This window comes from Vipera berus (assembly GCF_964194415.1).
Source record: "Vipera berus genome assembly, chromosome: W".
Lineage (NCBI taxonomy): Eukaryota > Metazoa > Chordata > Lepidosauria > Squamata > Viperidae > Vipera > Vipera berus.
In genome coordinates, this window is record NC_138210.1 from 57789117 (window position 1) to 57805797 (window position 16681).

Below are 16681 nucleotides of genomic sequence, written 5' to 3' on the forward strand. Positions count from 1 at the left end.
TTCAATTAAAAAAAAGATGTGTGTATGTGTTGTTTTTAAACCCTTGGAGGATTCCTAGCGTATGTAATCTGAAGCCCTTATATGACCCCGGAACAGGTCAATTGCTCAGTGAAAACACCCAGCAGTTAAATGCTCAGAAACGCCTCCCTGGGCGTTTCCATGCCCTGAAACTCCCCTTGGTTGATAAACAATGGGTTGGGCTCATTGAAATAACTGAATGCAAAGAATTTCGTAGTGCTGAACTCTCCTGAGGCAATACTGATGAGAAGAGAGCGGAGCTTTCTGCAAGGAGATTAAAAAGGCTGTCAAGTGGTGCCTACAGACAAGAGGAGCGAGGGAAGGCTTTCCTTCTGGGAGAATAACTTCAGAAAATCTTTCAGAAGAGAGCTCTTATTTACTCGGAGAAGAACTGTACAACTTTCAACCCTGAAAAAGGCACCATGGCTGAAAAACCAGACTACAGTGATTTTTTACATAAGTATTCAGATATCTTTTATAGGTTTCCGCTGACGTTGGTCCACGGAATCCCCCTGATGGAACCTATTGCAAATCAGTGGGGTCCCATTGAAAACTTCCAGGCAAGACCAGATGACTTGATCATCTCAACTTATCCTAAAGCAGGTGAGATGTTATGGGGCAATATAGCAGAGGGAAGGTGCAAGGACAAAATTCAGGAAAGTTTAAGAGAAGAGTTTAGCCCTGATCGCACAAAAAGGTAACAAGCCAATCTCAGATGTGACAAACAGCTCTTAGATCTGGGATGTGCGGCATGTACTGAAAAACTGGGAGTAATCCATTTTTCCTCGTGCCTTTAGAATTCTTTTTGGCTGAAGGGTTGTCTGCCAACCGGTAGATTTTTCATGAGCATTTCCAGGATTGAGCAGATTTCCCACAAGAGAGCCAGGTCTGTGCTCCTGTTTTCATAATGCTGGAATTGCACATTGGGATTAACTAGAACCAACCGTTCTGCACTTGAGTTTCATAAATAGGTGTTTATATGGATTAAATTCCATATGATACTTCTCAAATACCTGAAACCTGTCATTCTATGGAAATATAAGAGGTTTGGTTTTTTTTAATAAGTCTGCTCTCAAGGTTTTGCTTTTCAACACATTGGATTAACTGTCTCAGAAGTGAAAACTGGGCTATAAGTGAAGGTTGTCAATAGGTAATTGTACAGCTGTAGGTGCCCTGCTTGTTAATTTGCACAGTACTATTTCAAAATGCATGAAACAGAGAAATGGGAAAATAAGGAGCTGTGATAATCATAGGACACTTTTCTGTCCCGTATTCTCTAAGCTTCTTTAGATGACCTCAGATGCAATAAATGCCTCCATTCAGGAAACTCCATTCAGGAAACTCCATTCTCCATTCTTCTTTTTCCATTTCTACTCTCCAGCGAAATATATTCTGTTTGCAAGAGCTTGCCAAGTCCTAATTGGGCTGTTCGGTTCCCTTCCCCTTCCACATCATTTGGTGTATGCTATTTTTCCAAAAACTATTTTTATTTTCACAAATCTTGGATTTCCCCCAATTCTGCTGATACTGTTCTGTCATGTGCAGGTGGTGCTGTTTTAATTCACATAAAATGGAATATTTATTTGTGCTGCTACATGCAATAGTACATTTGTTGAATGATGAATATTAATATTGCACCACTGATACAGTTTAGTCCAGGGGTGTCAAACTCAATTTCATTGAGGGCCGCATCAGCATTGCGGTTGCCCTCAAGGGGCCGGGTGGGTATGGCCAGGGTGGGCGTGGCCTACTGGGTAGGCGTGGCTAGAGTGCGTATGGCCTACTGGGTGAGCATGGCCAGCTCTACATCGTTCGCATCAAGGGTGCCTATGGGGGCCTGGGCAGGAGTGGGACAGATCTGAGGGTCTCTGGCAGAAGGAGGGTCTCTGGGCCAGGGCCAAGGCAGTGGGGGCCGTTCCTCACTGTTTCCAGGATGGTTTCGGGGGGCACATGAAACCACTTCGCAGGCCGGATCCGGCCCCCGGGCCTTGTGTTTGACATGTCTGGTTTAGTCTATAGGCAATATGTAAGGACGTGGGCCCAATTGGGAAAGGGGATTTGTGCTGTCACCAAGCGATTGTCCTAATTATTTCTATCCTCTGGGCTTTCAGGTACCACATGGATGCAAGAAATTGTGGATCTGATACTGAACAAAGGCGATTTGGAAAAGGCACACCGGGCCCCCATATATGTGCGGATCCCATTTCTTGAAATCTGCTCTCCGCCTCCTATTCCTTCTGGTAAGGCCAAGAAGCATAGCCATCCTCATGTCCGGCCCTAGGTTTTGAATACACATGTTGTCTTCTTCTCTGCTTCTCCTTCCTCAGGAGTTGATAAATTGGTGAATGCTCCATCTCCTCGTGTGATCAAGACCCACCTCCCCTTCCAGCTTGTCCCTAAAAGCTTTTGGGAAAATAAGTGCAAAGTAAGTTCATCTAAGACTCCCCTGTATCTTTGTTCCCCTCCTCAGCCCTACTCTACTGCCTCGTGCGTGCGTTATCACTCTCTTTTCTATCCCATCACAGATGATCTACGTTGCTCGCAATGCCAAGGATAATCTGGTATCCTATTACTTCTTTGACCAGATGAATTTAACCCAGCCAGATCCAGGGACCTGGGAAGAGTATGTTACAAAATTCATGGAAGGCAAAGGTATATTGATACCAGTGTCCAGCAGGATTCAGAGACAATAGCTCAAGCCACTCTGAAATGCCAAAAGTGATTTTTAGAGTAAATATTAAAAAGTAACATAGATACACCACATCCATTCAGCTTGCCGGGAAGGATCCCCCCAAAATAATATGAGAGGGACCTCCCTGAGCAGGCCTTACATATCTTTCTAAGTCTTTTGAGCTGTACCACAGTTCAAAATATCAGAATGGAAGGGATCTTGGAAGTCTTCTAGTCCAATCCCCTGCTCAAACAGGAGACCATTCCAGACAAGTGGCCGTTAAAAGCCTCCAGTGATGGAGCACACATAGCTTCTGAAAGCAAGCCATTCCACTGGTTAATTGTTCTCACTGTTAGGAAATTTCTCCTTAGTTCTAGGCTGCTTCTGTCCTTCGTTACTTTCCATCTGTTGTTTCTTGTCTTGCCTTCTGGTATTTTGGAAAATAGGTTGACACCACCACCCCTCTTCTTTGTGGCAGTCCCTGTGGGGATTGGGGCTTGCTTCCTTTTTATACTTTTCTTAAGGAACAGTGAGGGCACACAGTAGTACCTTATATACTGTAAGGCATCTTCTTCAGCAGACAACATTTGGGGATGGTCTGATGGTTAATTTGGTCAATATATTGGGGAGTCCAACAGCTAACTCTTTGCTGAGAATATTTTTAGGGGAAATATTTCTAGTATCTAGCCCTTGGCTTCCTTCCTTAGCAGGTGTCAGAGAACTTGGGTTGTCCCATTTATCTTAATTAATTAAGCAATACTGTATAGATTTAAAAGCAAAGGTGATTTATCATACAATGATGCAATCACCAAAGCTTGTTCAGCAATTCCTTTGAAATGCACATGTGAGGCATTTGCAATACCGACTTGGCTAACCTACAAGCAATTTGCAATAACTGATTGGAATATCGATCCTATGTAGGCTGAAGGCCAAAAGTGGATCACATCTCCTTGCCAGTCTTATGAAATGTCACCACCAAAATTTTGTTTTGGGAGACAGGTTCTTCATGGGGAATTTATTCTTACTCAGGCCCTGGAGAGAAATAAATAAAGACGATACCAGAATTCTGTTTTGGAAGCAGAGAATTGCAATGTTAAGCCAATGGTCTTTGCCTTATACAGAGCTGTTCTTGAATAACTACTTGGAAAATAAGAAATGCTTTTCTTTTCACGTCTGGTGCAGTCTCTTTCCATGTCGTTCTTGTAGCCTGTCATTTTTTAAAATCCATTTCTGGATCAGTCTCAGTCTTGTCCAGCAAAATTTGCTCCTCTTCTATAACATCTTTTAAATACAGTCTATCTATAGAGGCAGACAATCTTAAAATTATTGTCTGGATCCATATTGTATCCTTCAATATTAAAATATTTTCCTGCATTCTGCATTAGTAAGTCAATTTCAAGTGTTCATCTCCTTAATTGTAACGTTTGCAATTCTAGTTCTTTCTAGTTCTGATGTCCAACCTTCAAAGTCTCACCCTATCATGTTTGTTTGTTTGTTTAAAAAAAATCAAAGCAAAAGCATTTTCCCATAGGAAGAATTCTTATAATTAATTCCAAAATTCTATTTCAAATTCACCTGGACCTCAGTCCATTTGTAACTTGATAAAATCAAAATTCCAATCAACCTTTTGCTGTTTATTTCCCCCCACACATACTGTTTGAGTCCTTAAACTTTCATTTAAAACTTGTTTTGCTAACAATTGAAGGAAACTCACCCTGAAGAGTAAAATACTGATCCTAAAGTTCCTATAGCTGAAAAGCAGTTAATCAGTGACTTTGAAAGTGATTAGAAAAGTAAGTACATAAAGGCACTGATCATGGTTTGAGAAAGATGGCTATTCTCTCATCTCCCAGAGTTCTAAAACTACCAGAGACCACTGTCTTATGGTCTTCTCATGAGAAGCAGCTGTCTGGAGTACCTTTGGGTGATCTCAAGTCCTTTCCTTATCCAGAGATGAATTACAAAGAGTTGATCTACACAGTAATTCTTCATTCCACCATGATTGTTGGCTCTGTATTCAGTTTATTATTCTTTCTGTGGGTAATCCACTTCTAATATCCTGCCCTGAAAAATGCAAAAGATTTCCAGGCAGTCATGAGGAGTTAAAACTGACTCAAAGGCTGCCAAAAGTTTCTTAACTGTCATCCACACCTTTTTTTCCATAAGCTGATTTTCTCTCATCTGCTTCCTCCTATGTTACCTATCCTTTAGGTCACTGGGTTTAATATTATTTGCTGAAAAATAGCAGTGCCAAGGGATTTGTTGTCTCTACAAACCTTTCAGGAGTCACGTTGTGTGTGACTTTCAGACTATATTGTGTACCAAATTTTAATTTGTTCAGAATAAGGAAACTCCATCCTAAGGTAGTTTTTATTTCACTGCAGCACTGGATATTGGCTCAGATCATAATTTTTTTATTGGGAACTGCTGATAACCAGGAAGCCGTTGGCTTTTTTAGTTGACCCTTGTTCTATTAACTGGCAATTATTTTTGAAGTTTCAGAGAGAGAAGCATGTGTCTCAGTCCATTCTGGAGATATGAGGTCTAAAACCCCAAACTCACTTAACCAATTTAACCTGCTTACAAATAATCTTTTTTTTATTATTATTTCTGCAAAACATTGAGCCATAGATCAATCAAATGGTCTGTGTTCACACCTCCTTGTTAAGCCACTAAAAACAGCCAAGGTTGAGAATAATCAAGCTTAACATGGTGTGTAAATGCAGTTTCTAGGCTTGTATGAAAACAATCTTGGCTGCAGAGATGATGCACTCACAATAGTCTTTTTTCATCTGTAATTATTTAAAGTAAAGAGTTTTATTCTATTTTGTGTTTGATTTCTTTTTCCATTGCTCTTAAAACTGGTTTCTATTAGGGAATAGTTCAAGTGTTAGTTGAAGGAGAAAGTGTTTGCAAATGTTATATTTTTAGGGAGAAGGGTTTCAATTAGGGCAATAGAGCAGATTGATCCATTATACCAGACATGTCAAACTCACAACGTCATGTGACGTTGCACAACGTATCGGAGCTTTTACCCCATTGCTGGCAATGGAGTGGGTGCGGTTTCCTTGTGATGTGTCTAGCCCGCAGGCCAGCAGTTTGACACCCCTGCATTATACATATACACAAACTTTCAGTTGCATAAGAAGCATGTTTGTTTTTCATTTTTTAAATGTAAGTAACTTTTGGAAATTACTGTTCTCATCATCGGTTCCATGATTCTTCTCAGGTGATGCTATTTAGTTAAAATATGTGCAGGTGAGCTTGATTAAAAATATAAATTGTTCCAAAAGTGTATATTCACCTATGCAGATTTTAATTAAGCATTAGAATGATAAATGAATTATGACTCCAGTATTATATGTACAGCTAAGAAAGGGGTTTTTTTTTGTTGTTGTTCAGTTTTCAAACTAAGAGCCTACATTACCTTTTGGATAATCATTCAGGGATTAGTGTCAGCTGAAAATAGGGAAGAGTAAGAGCTATATCTCCTTCTATGGTTGGGGCCTTGACGAGGCGAAGGGGCTTGTGGGGGTAAATGAAATTATGGGCTATGTCGTCAGATGTGTATATGTCCAGAAGGGTCTCCCAAGGCAAACAGGCCATGATAGATATCCCAAACTAACAACAATCATCATATCTGCCAACCCGCATTGGACCAGCATGGCAGATTATGGTCTATTCCAGGGGTAGGCAACCTTGGCTCTTTTATGACTCGTGGACTTCAACTCCCAGAATTCCTGAGCCAGATGCTGGAGTTGGAGTCCACGAGTCATAAAAGAGCCAAGGTTACCTACCCCTGGTCTATTCCTTCCGCATGCCAATACAACCTCAAAAATGGCCCTCACCTCAGGACTGTATTGGTTGGAAACATGCAGAAGAGGCCTTCATCCTGCAGTGGATAGACAATGGCTAAAATGATGAAGAGTCATATAGATGCCTCTCTTGCACATTCATTTATGCCCAATTCACACTATATGCCACTCATTGTAATCCTTTATCCATTGCAGGCAGTCCTCGGCTTACAACCATTTGTTTAGTGACCATTCGAAGTTACGGCACTGAAAAAACTGACATGACTAGTTTTCACACTTACGACAGCTTCCCCATGGTCACATGATCAAAATTTGGGAGCTTGGCAACTGGCATGTATTTATGGGATAGCAATAGCAATGGCAATAGACTTAGACTTGCATACTGCTCCATAGTGCTTTATAGCACTCTCTGTAACCCTTTTAGCTGTCTTGAACAAGCAGAGTCAATGGGGAAAGCAAGATTAGCTTAACGACCGCATGATTCACTTAACAACTGCAGTGATTTCGTTTAACAACTTTGGCAAAAAAAAGGTTATAAAATGGGGCAAAACTCCCTTAACAAATGCCTTCTTAGTAACAGAAATTTGGGGCTCTATTGTGCTCAAGGAGAACCTGCATTTCATCACTTCCACTCTTCCATTCATTCATGCCCCTTTCTGTTTCATATAAATCTGTCACCCTTTTGTTCTTTTTCATGCCTCCCATTCCTCCCATAGAAATACATTCTGTACATGTATCCCAATACACTATGTACAGGTATTTCCTTTCATTTTTTTTTACTTTCTCTCTACTCCATTGAGCTCAAAGTCTAATTCCCATAGCTTTCCCAATTACTTCTCTCCTCTCTTTTGCCACATTTGCTTTGGAAACCTTATTGGGATATAAATGCCATCGATTCCTGTGAGATTGACAGGTAAAGTGACCGTGCATTATTGCACTGCTTTTTTGATCAACTGTTTTTTATTAAATGAACGATGATCCTTGTTCTTTTTCCGTCTTCCTTTATTGTGACTTAGTTCCCTGGGGATCTTGGTATGATCATTTGCGGCGTTACTGGGATGAGAAAGATAATCATCGCATTCTCTACATCTTCTATGAAGACATGAAAAAAGTAAGTTCCAAGTGGTAGAGAAACAAAATCCACAAAATCCACAAAATCCACATAAAAGAGGAAGTTCCAAGTGACAGAGAAATCCTTTAAGTGTTGTACAATCTTAGGGATTAGGCAAAGATCTGAATCACAGTTTCTTAATAGTTTGAGTAGGTTATTATTTTCATTTCCTGCTTAAGGGATTTCAGAGGTACAGTATTTCATTGACTTTTGTGGAAAACAAGATGCTGTGCTAATCAGTAGCCTGGTGCCAGTGATTCTGCCAGTTCTCAAGCAATGCCTACAGCATCCAACAATTTTTATACACACCCACGGCCACACCAGCGAAATTTCATGAAGTATCTAAACCTCATAGCTTGGGTAAGAATGAAAACTTTCCGATAAGGATGTTGAAATCTTATGAGATCATAATGTTTTCACATTAAAGATTATGAAATGTTATTTCCTTTTTTAAAATAGTATTTTTTTAAAAAAATTGTAATTACAATAGTAAAACAATAAAAACTGTTGTAACTGGAAAAAAAGAAAAAAGGGAAGAACAGAAGGTGCAAAAAAGGATGAAAAATAGAGCAAGAAATAGAAAAGAAAAAAATCAATATCATAAAGAAAAAGAAGATAAATATATAAAGAAATTACTTGCCACCTTTATCACAAATATAAACAATTTTAATAACTTCTCACCTACTCTTAAAATAAAACAAATTCTTCCCATATCCCATCTCTTATCTTATTAACAAATCCATAAAGTCCATTAAGAGATAATAACATATTGAGAGCCAATTTGTTCTCATGTTTAAGGGACCACTAGGCTAAAAACTAGGAGACTGTGAGTTGTAGTCCTGCCTCACCCATGAAAGCTGACTGGATGACTTTGAACAAATCACTCTCTCTCAGCTGATGATGTCAAGCCAAGGTGACAAGCTGGCTGGTCAATTCCTGTTGTAACCAAATGGATTGACTCTCAGTTGAACTGGGGGGGAAAAACAAAACAGTCCTTGCATTTATGGGGAAATGCCGACAGTAAAAAAATAAGTACCGGTAAGTAAGCAAGCAAGTAAATGAATAAATGAATATTTTAACTTTGCTCACATAAACCTTTACATTCCTTCCTTTTATTCTAACAATCTTAATCTTTAGTCCCCTCAAATAATTTTGTAGAATTTGATTTGTTTTCAGTTTTTATTTGTCCCTTCCCACAAGATTCTTCAAAACTTTAATGAGCCTCTTCTGTAATTGCAATCTAGCAGAATTATCCAGATCACTCTCTTGGCTTGTTATTTGTATATCCTATTAATTATTAATTAAGACATAAGATATCATATCTCTAGTATTAATATCTTTTTTCATGTCACTCTTGTAGTCATTCTAGTAAATCCACATTCAACTCAGTCTTCATCTTGTTAAGATAGAACTTGTTCCATAACACCTTTTAGACACAGAGTGTCTTTAGAGGCAGAAACTCTTAAAGTTAACTTTTGGATAAATTGTTCAAAAATATCCTTTAATGCGTCCAATATTAGAATATTTTTTTTTCATTCAGAAATTGTAAGTCAAGTTTAAGTGTTCTTCTCCTTTAATTGTAACTTTTAGTTCCCTGCAGTGTCCAATTTTTAAAAACTTACTATTTTTTTTAAAAAAAATACTTAAAAAGTATTTTCCCATGGGAATGATTCTGTATAATTAAATTCCAAAATCTTATTTCAAATTTATCAAGACCCTTAATCCATTCGTAACTTTCTAAAACCAAAGTTTTAACTATCTTTTTGTTGTTGATATATATATATCAAATATATATATGTGTAAATTACTAACAAAGAATTTAGGGAGGCTGATATATATATATACAGTATTTGAAATGCATATCAGTCTCTCTTTAATTCTTTGTTAGCAATCTAAAATTTACACAAATATGAGCTGTCACTGTTGTGACTACTGCCTGTGGATGGCCTTCGGTTAAGCCGAAACATTTTTTCCCACGTAGAATTGAAGGTGTAAAAGCAACGTTTCGATGGAATCCCATCCGTCATCCTCAGGCTGGTGGCTTCAGCTTCCTTCTTCTGGGAGAAGCATGTGGTAGTGGCTGTTTGTTCCTCTTTTTTAAACTGCCAGAGGGGGTGTGTTCTGTGGGTGGAGGTGTGCTCTGATTGGGTGGGGGATTAGGTGTGTTCTGATTGGGTGGGAGTGTGTTTTGAATGGGGTGTGTGTTCTGATTGGTTGGGGGTGTGTTTTGAGTGGATGGGCTGGTCTTAGCTGCCAGCCTTAGACCTGAGCTGGTGAGTTGTGCTGCTTTTGTTCGGCTTCGTGTTTGTGGTGGTGCCATGTTTTTATAGTGGGTGTCAGTTTGCTTATTGTGTGGTTTGGAGGGGTTTAAAGTGGCTGATGTTGCAGCTGTAGTTAGGTTTCTGTTTTGTGGTTGTGCGTCATTATCATTGTGGGTTCGGATTTGCTTTTTGAATGGTTGTGTGGTGGTGATGTCATGTGATGTTATCATGAGTTTGGGTCTGGTATCATTCTTGGTGGTTGGGACTCGTCTGTCAATCAAGGCGGGTTTCCAAATGGCTGGTAGGCGAGAGGTATCATCTCGTTTGTTCATGCTGTGGGGGCGTTTTTCTATCTCAATGGCTTCTCTGATTATTCTGTTGTTAAAATGTTCAATTTTGGCGATAGTTTTGTTTTTTTTTTTAAATCAATTTCATGTCCCGTGGCTTCAAAGTGTTGGAACAGGGATGAAGTTTGTTCTCCCTTTCTGAGTGAGTTTCTGTGCTCTTCAATGCGTGCACTTATTCTTCTGTTGGTCTGTCCGATGTATGTGGTGGGGCAGGTGGTGCATGGGATTTCGTATACTCCTTGGTTTTCTAACCCAATTATGTCTTTGGGGTTTCTTAGGATGGTGGATATTTTTCTGTCTGTGTAGAATGCTGTTTTGATGTTGTGTTTTTGGAGGATCTTCCTGATTCTGTCTGTGGTCCCTTTTAAGTATGGGAGGAGGGCTTTGCCATTTTCTTGTTCTCTGTCTTGGGTTTTTGTGGGTGTCTCTCTTCGGATTAAGTTGGTAATCATGTTTCTTTGGAATCCATTGGCTGTTAGTACATTAGTGAGAGTGTGTAGTTCGGTTTTTAGGTGTTGTTCGTCAGCTAGGTGTTTTGTTCTGGAGATGAGTGTCTTGGCTACGGAATTGATCTGTGCTGGGTGGTGGTGTGAGAGTGCGTTCAGATAGCGGTTTGTGTGTGTTTTTTTTATGGTAGATAGTGTGTCCGTTGGATTTCTTGTAGACTAAGACATCAAGGAAGGGAAGTTGATTGTTAGCTTCTGTTTCCATGGTGAATTGTATTTTGGGGTGTAGGCTATTGAGGTGTGTGAGGAAGTCATCCAGTTTTTCTTTGCCGTGTGGCCAGATTACGAAGGTGTCATCTACGTATCGGAGCCAGAGTTTGGGTTTGTGGTTGGATTTTTCTAGAGCGAGGGTTTCAAAGTGTTCCATGTAGAGGTTTGCGATGACTGGTGAAAGGGGTGATCCCATGGGTGCTCCTTCCATTTGTTTGTATCTTTGTCCATTGTAGATGAAGTATGTGTTTGATAGGCAGTGGTTGGTCAGATCTAGGATGTGTTTTGGGGGGTTGTATTTATTTAGGATAGCTGTCAAGGCTTCTTTGATTGGCACTTGGGTGAAGAGGGATACGACATCGAAGCTCACCAGTAGGTCACAGGGTTGTAAGTTTAGTTTACTTATGATCTCTATGAATTGGAATGAGTTTTGTACGTGTGAGGTGATGGAATTTGCGTAAGGCTGTAGTTGTTTGTATATATATATATATATATATAGTTAACAAGCAATTCCCAAAAGTGATTAGAAAAGGAAGTTTGTGAATGCAGTGTCATTTCAAAAGTGCTGACTATGGTTTGAGGAACATGGCTTTTCTCTCATCACCCAGAGTTCTAAACTTCCCAGAGGACCGCTTACCCTGACGCGTCTCAAACCTATCTTTGAAATCTAGAAACTATAATTTTCCTCTCCGGCAGAAAAAGTCACTAAACTATGTCATAGAAACTTTTTAAGGGACGTCTCTTACATTCCATCCGAGACACTATCAGCCATGAGAATGAGACTCAGCTCCAGCAATTATTTCTTTGCAGTATTAGTTAAAATGGAGAGCTTACTCATTATTGATCACTCTCTACCATTTCACTCCACACCTCTCTCCCATTTGTGACTTGTGTGCCAGGCTAATTTTGGATTTAGTTTTAAATTAGGGTAGATCTGCATTCAGAAATAGCCTGACCTGTCACAAATGTGGAGTACTTCTGCACTTGTGAACTGTTAGACAACTTCAGAAGGCTAAGCACCGGTGGTGGGATTCAGCCACTTCACACCACTTCGGCAGAACCGGTAGCTAATTTTTTGTTACCCAGGCCCAGAATGGACTTCCGAAAGTGGCATCCACACAGAGAAACAGTTGTTCACATACTTGAATCCCACCACTGCTCAGCACCATTCCAAGTAGTCCACCTACAAACATCCTATTCTGTGTTGTTCACCTCCTCCTACCCCTAAATTAAGTGAGTGATTGGTGGCCACTTTTCTGCCAAATGACACTTGGTGGGAGAGAATTAAAGCCAAAGGAATTCACCAATTACTGTTCTCAGTTTAAGGCATACCAGGATAAGATGATGTTGCACGAGCGTTCAGCTGTGGTGTAGTCTCTAAAAGTTGTGCTGGTTGTCGATTCGATCGTTGACTATTGCCGGAAGTTACGTCGTTGTTGGCAAGAGGTGATGCAGTTTGAAGTGTTGACGCACCTGCTTCTGGGCGTTGAAGAGGTGCTGACCTGTCTGTAGGAAGCACAGCTGACATACCTGCTTCTGGGCGTTGAAGAGGTGCTGGCCTTGGCAGGCTTGGGGCTTCTGTGCTATCTGTAGGAAGCACAGCTGACGCACCCGCATGTTGGCATGGAGAAGGTGTAGGCCTTGGCAGGTGCAGTACTTCTATGCTGTTCATAGGAAACACGGCTGACGTACCTGTGCTGTGTTGTTGAAGAGGTGTAGGCCCTTGCAGTTCTGTGGTCTCTGAGTGGTAAGTGGGAAGTGCAAAGAATGCACTTGTGTTGTGGTGCTGAAGGAGTACAGGCCTTTGCAGTTCTGGGGTCTCTGTGGTGTTACGACTAGCACGCATGTGCGGGGGAACCTTTACGTTTTTTTTAAATCCCTAAGAAGAGCAGCAGTTCTAGCCTTGTTATAGCAGTGCAAAATATTATGCCTGAAGACTTTTCTGCAGTTGACTCAAAGACTAGTGAATTGCAATCTATCTGGAGTTTCAACATTACCGTATATACTTGAGTATAAGCCGACTCGAGTATAAGCCGAGACCCCAATTTCACCCCCGCAGCGGAAAGAAGCAGGCAGGCAGGGCGCGGAGGTCTGGAGACCTGCCGACGTTTGGGGAGGTTTGGGGAGGCGCGCACCTCCCCAAACCTCCCCAAACTTCGGCAGGTCTCCGGACGGCGGTGGCTTGGGAGAGGTGCGCGCGATCCCGGAAGCACCAAAGCCTCGGCCGCGCACAAGTCCTCGGTAAGTTTTTTTGTTGACTGGAGTATAAGCCGAAGTGGAATTTTTCAGCCCAAAAAGTGGGCTGAAAAATTCGGCTTATACTCAAGTATATACGGTACTTTATACCATTGGGTAACTAATTTCCTGCCTGGATGGCCTGTAGATAGAAGAGTTACAGAAAATCTGCAGTTTTCATAGCAATTGTAGCCAAAATAATGTGTAAATACAGTACAGAAATATTATTTAGAGATGAAGAATGACTAAAATGATCAAGTTACTATTTTTTTGTAACCCTGTTATAGATATGTTGAAATAGTTTGGGGTGAATCGTGGTACACTAAAGTTACTGGAAATGTTTTTGAAAAAGTCCATCATAACTTTGAACAGTCACTAAGTGACCAGTTGTGAGTTGAGGACTACCTGAATGGTTTAACACTGGAAGCTATCCTAAGTTGTAAAGTGTCCCACCAAGCCTTGAAGATTCTGGGACTTGGGAAGTAAGAGTTGTGAAGAAAGCCATAAAAGGCTAGGAGTAAAAGCTTATCCTCAACCCTCCATCCTCTCCATCTCTTTATCCCTTGTCTTTTTATTAGTCCATCCCTCCTCTTTCCCAGCCTTCACATCTTTTCGAAGTACACATTTATCATAATGAGATGTCCATTTCACATTGAAGTTGTTCTCACACACCTGAAATCAAATGTTGCTTCCTCCATGTTAGTGTCCAGGACAATTGTGAGATGCTAGGAGATTAAAAACAGGTATCCCTCGACTTACAACAGATCATTTAGTGACCGTTTGAAGTTACAACTGCACTGAAAAAAGTGACTTATGACCATTTTTCACACCTACGACCGTTGCAGCATCCCCAATGGTCAGGTGATCAAAATTCAGATGCTTGCCATCCGACTCATATTTATGACAGTCGCAGTGCCTTGGGGTCATGTGATCAGCTTCTGCAACCTTCTGACAAGCAAAGTCAATGGAGAAGCCAGATTGACTTCACAACCGTGTTGCCATCTTAACAACTATAGTGATTCATTTAACAACTGTGGCAAGAAAGGTCGTAAAATGGGGCAAAATTCACTTAGCAAATGCTTCACTTAGAAATAGAAATTTTGGACTCACTTGTGATTGTAAGTCAAGGACTACTTGTATGGGTAAAATAGATCCAAAGGCCATCTGATTTGACTTCTGGAGGTAAAACCAGGGCTTTTTTTGTCATAGAACATTCAGAACGGAGTTCCGGCACCTTTTTTGGATGGAACCTTGTAGGGTAGGCAAGGCGGGTTGTATGACATGTGTGAGTTCCGGCACCTTTTTCTTTTACAAAAAAAGCACTGGGTAAAACTATTTCCACCCCCATCATTTCCCTGCATCCTCTCACCAATCTGTTCAGCATCTAAGAGCATGCAGTGAATTAATTTCACACTGCTCACATTGTGGCCTTTTCCCCACCCATGCCTCTCTTCTGCTAGGATTTAGCCCGGGAAGTCCGCCGTGTAAAAGATTTCCTGGAAGTCGACTTGCCTGAAGACGTTGTTCAGAAGATAGTGCATAAGGCAACATTTGAGATCATGAAGGAGAATCCCATGGCAAATTATGATACTGTACCCAGTGCCCTCTTTGACAAGTCGAAAAGCACCTTCATGAGGAAAGGTAAGATCGAACCCAAAATGGTGGTTCTTTATTTGTAGAGTGACTTTCCTTAAAATAGAAGGAAAAGCAGGCCATTTAAACTAGCTTAAAAATAGAAAAGCAGGCCATTTAAACTAGCTTAAAAATAGAAAAGCAGGCCATTTAAACTAGTTCTAAGTCAGGAACCTTTATATCTGGAATAAGCAATGTTTTGTTGGCTGTTGACACTGAAGACTTTTGTGAAGTTTAAGGGCTATAGGATGGATGAAAACCCAGTCAAACATGGGGATGAGACGGCGATTTCTTGTTTTGCCCTGAGTTTGAGGGAAGCAGATGAAGTGGGAACATCTTTCTTTTGAAAAGATTAAGTCTGTTTTAGGGCTACATTCATTCAGCGTTACTACGTTTTACTGCCTTAATGTAACATGAAACAGTGTCAGTGATTTAAGAACCATGATTCAAGTGGGTGCTGGAGGCTTCAAGAAACAGATTTGGGGCAGCAGATTATCCACCTGCTTTTATATCAAAACCTACAGAGTTATCTCGTCTATGGGTCAAACCTTATAGCACCTAGCCCTTGGCAAGAGTGTGTATGTGTGTGTCCAGCTCCCATCCCATTCAGGTCGGAGGAACCCTTTAAGGTTAAAAGGATTAGCCGGTGACGTCACCATTGCCTGGGGGATGCCCACGGGGGCTCCTTTCATGTCTCCGTCAAGGAGCTGGAGCGAATGACAGGAGCTCGGCCCACCACACAGCAGCACTCGGATCTCGAATGCGGGCTTGCTAACCTCCAAACCAGCGTCTTAACCACGTGAGCCACCGCAGTCCAAATCTGTCAAGCTCTTCAGAGGAGTTGATTTGGGCTGCCATCTTGTTAATCCTTTCTTGGGAGTAAGTAAGTTGCACTTGTGAATGAATTTGCATAGGATATCTAATCCTGACCCAGAAGAACACATAGAATTAGCTATGACGCAAATGTTACACACAAAACTAAAGCATGTATGGAAAACCATTCATGAGAGATGTTCCAGGATTTGTTTTTATTATTATTATTATTATTATTATTATTATTATTATTATTATTATTATTATTATTATTATTATTATTATTATTATTATTTTGAAGAAGCAGGGTAACTTCATCACTGGGACCCTACTACAAATTGTCTGGAGATCAAACATACCAGTAGATCAGTTCTGATCTGCCTTCTTTAGCAAAAGCTGGAGGGAACGGAAAGCTGCCTTTTATAAAAAAAAAAAATGGGTGGTAATCTCAGATCTTCCCCAAATTAGGAGAGAATGTGGTGGAATGGATTTTGCAGGTGTAATGCAAAACTTTTCTTAATCTTGAAATTCCCCTTATGTTTTTTTGTTGTTGTTTCCTCAGGTACAGTTGGTGATTGGAAGAACTATTTTACAGTGGCTCAAAGGGAGGTATTTGATGCACATTACCAGCAGAAGATGAAAGGGTCAAGTTTACATTTCCAGGAAGAATGACAGTCTCAGGAAATTATCCTCTTTGGGACTTGGTCAAATAGGAAAATACAGTCCCATCCAGTGCACTGCTGTTGCAATAAACGAGTTTGCTATTAAAAATGAGGATGCAATGCACATATCAATGTGGGGGATAAAAGGCTCTGCAATGTTTGAGTGATTGGGAAAAAGGACCTGGATTCTCTAGATTAGGGATCCTCAACTCCTGGTCCGTGGCCAAGTACCAGGCTGTGGCCCATTTGGATCCGGGCTGCACAAGCAGCAGGCAAGACTGCTTTCACACAGAACCATCCCTTCTCTCCCCCCCCCACCCCTCTGCTGCTGCTGGTTCACAAAGCCAGAAAAATTGGGGAGCGCTGCTCTAGATAAAATAAGAAAAGCTAGCAATAAAGA

At 40.7% G+C, this 16681-nt stretch overlaps 1 protein-coding gene across 1 annotated transcript; it reads left to right on the plus strand.

Moving 5' to 3' along the window:
- Positions 1–317: 317 nt before the first annotated feature.
- LOC308676664 (sulfotransferase 1B1-like) lies at positions 318–16370 on the plus strand. The gene is made up of 7 exons (XM_081342652.1): positions 318–621; positions 2130–2258; positions 2346–2443; positions 2544–2670; positions 7521–7615; positions 14635–14815; positions 16182–16370. The coding sequence occupies exons 1-7, from the start codon at positions 441–443 to the stop codon at positions 16289–16291; spliced, it is 921 nt and encodes a 306-aa protein (XP_081198778.1). The 5' UTR covers positions 318–440; the 3' UTR covers positions 16292–16370.
- Positions 16371–16681: the final 311 nt, after the last annotated feature.

Excerpts from the sequence above, each read along its gene's own strand:
- LOC308676664 (XM_081342652.1), top strand. The coding sequence starts at position 441 with ATGGCTGAAAAACCAGACTACAGTGATTTTTTACATAAGTATTCAGAT. Across the intron at positions 622-2,129 it reads CTCAACTTATCCTAAAGCAG|GTACCACATGGATGCAAGAA; the intron begins GTGAGATGTTAT and ends CTGGGCTTTCAG. Across the intron at positions 2,259-2,345 it reads TCCGCCTCCTATTCCTTCTG|GAGTTGATAAATTGGTGAAT; the intron begins GTAAGGCCAAGA and ends CTCCTTCCTCAG.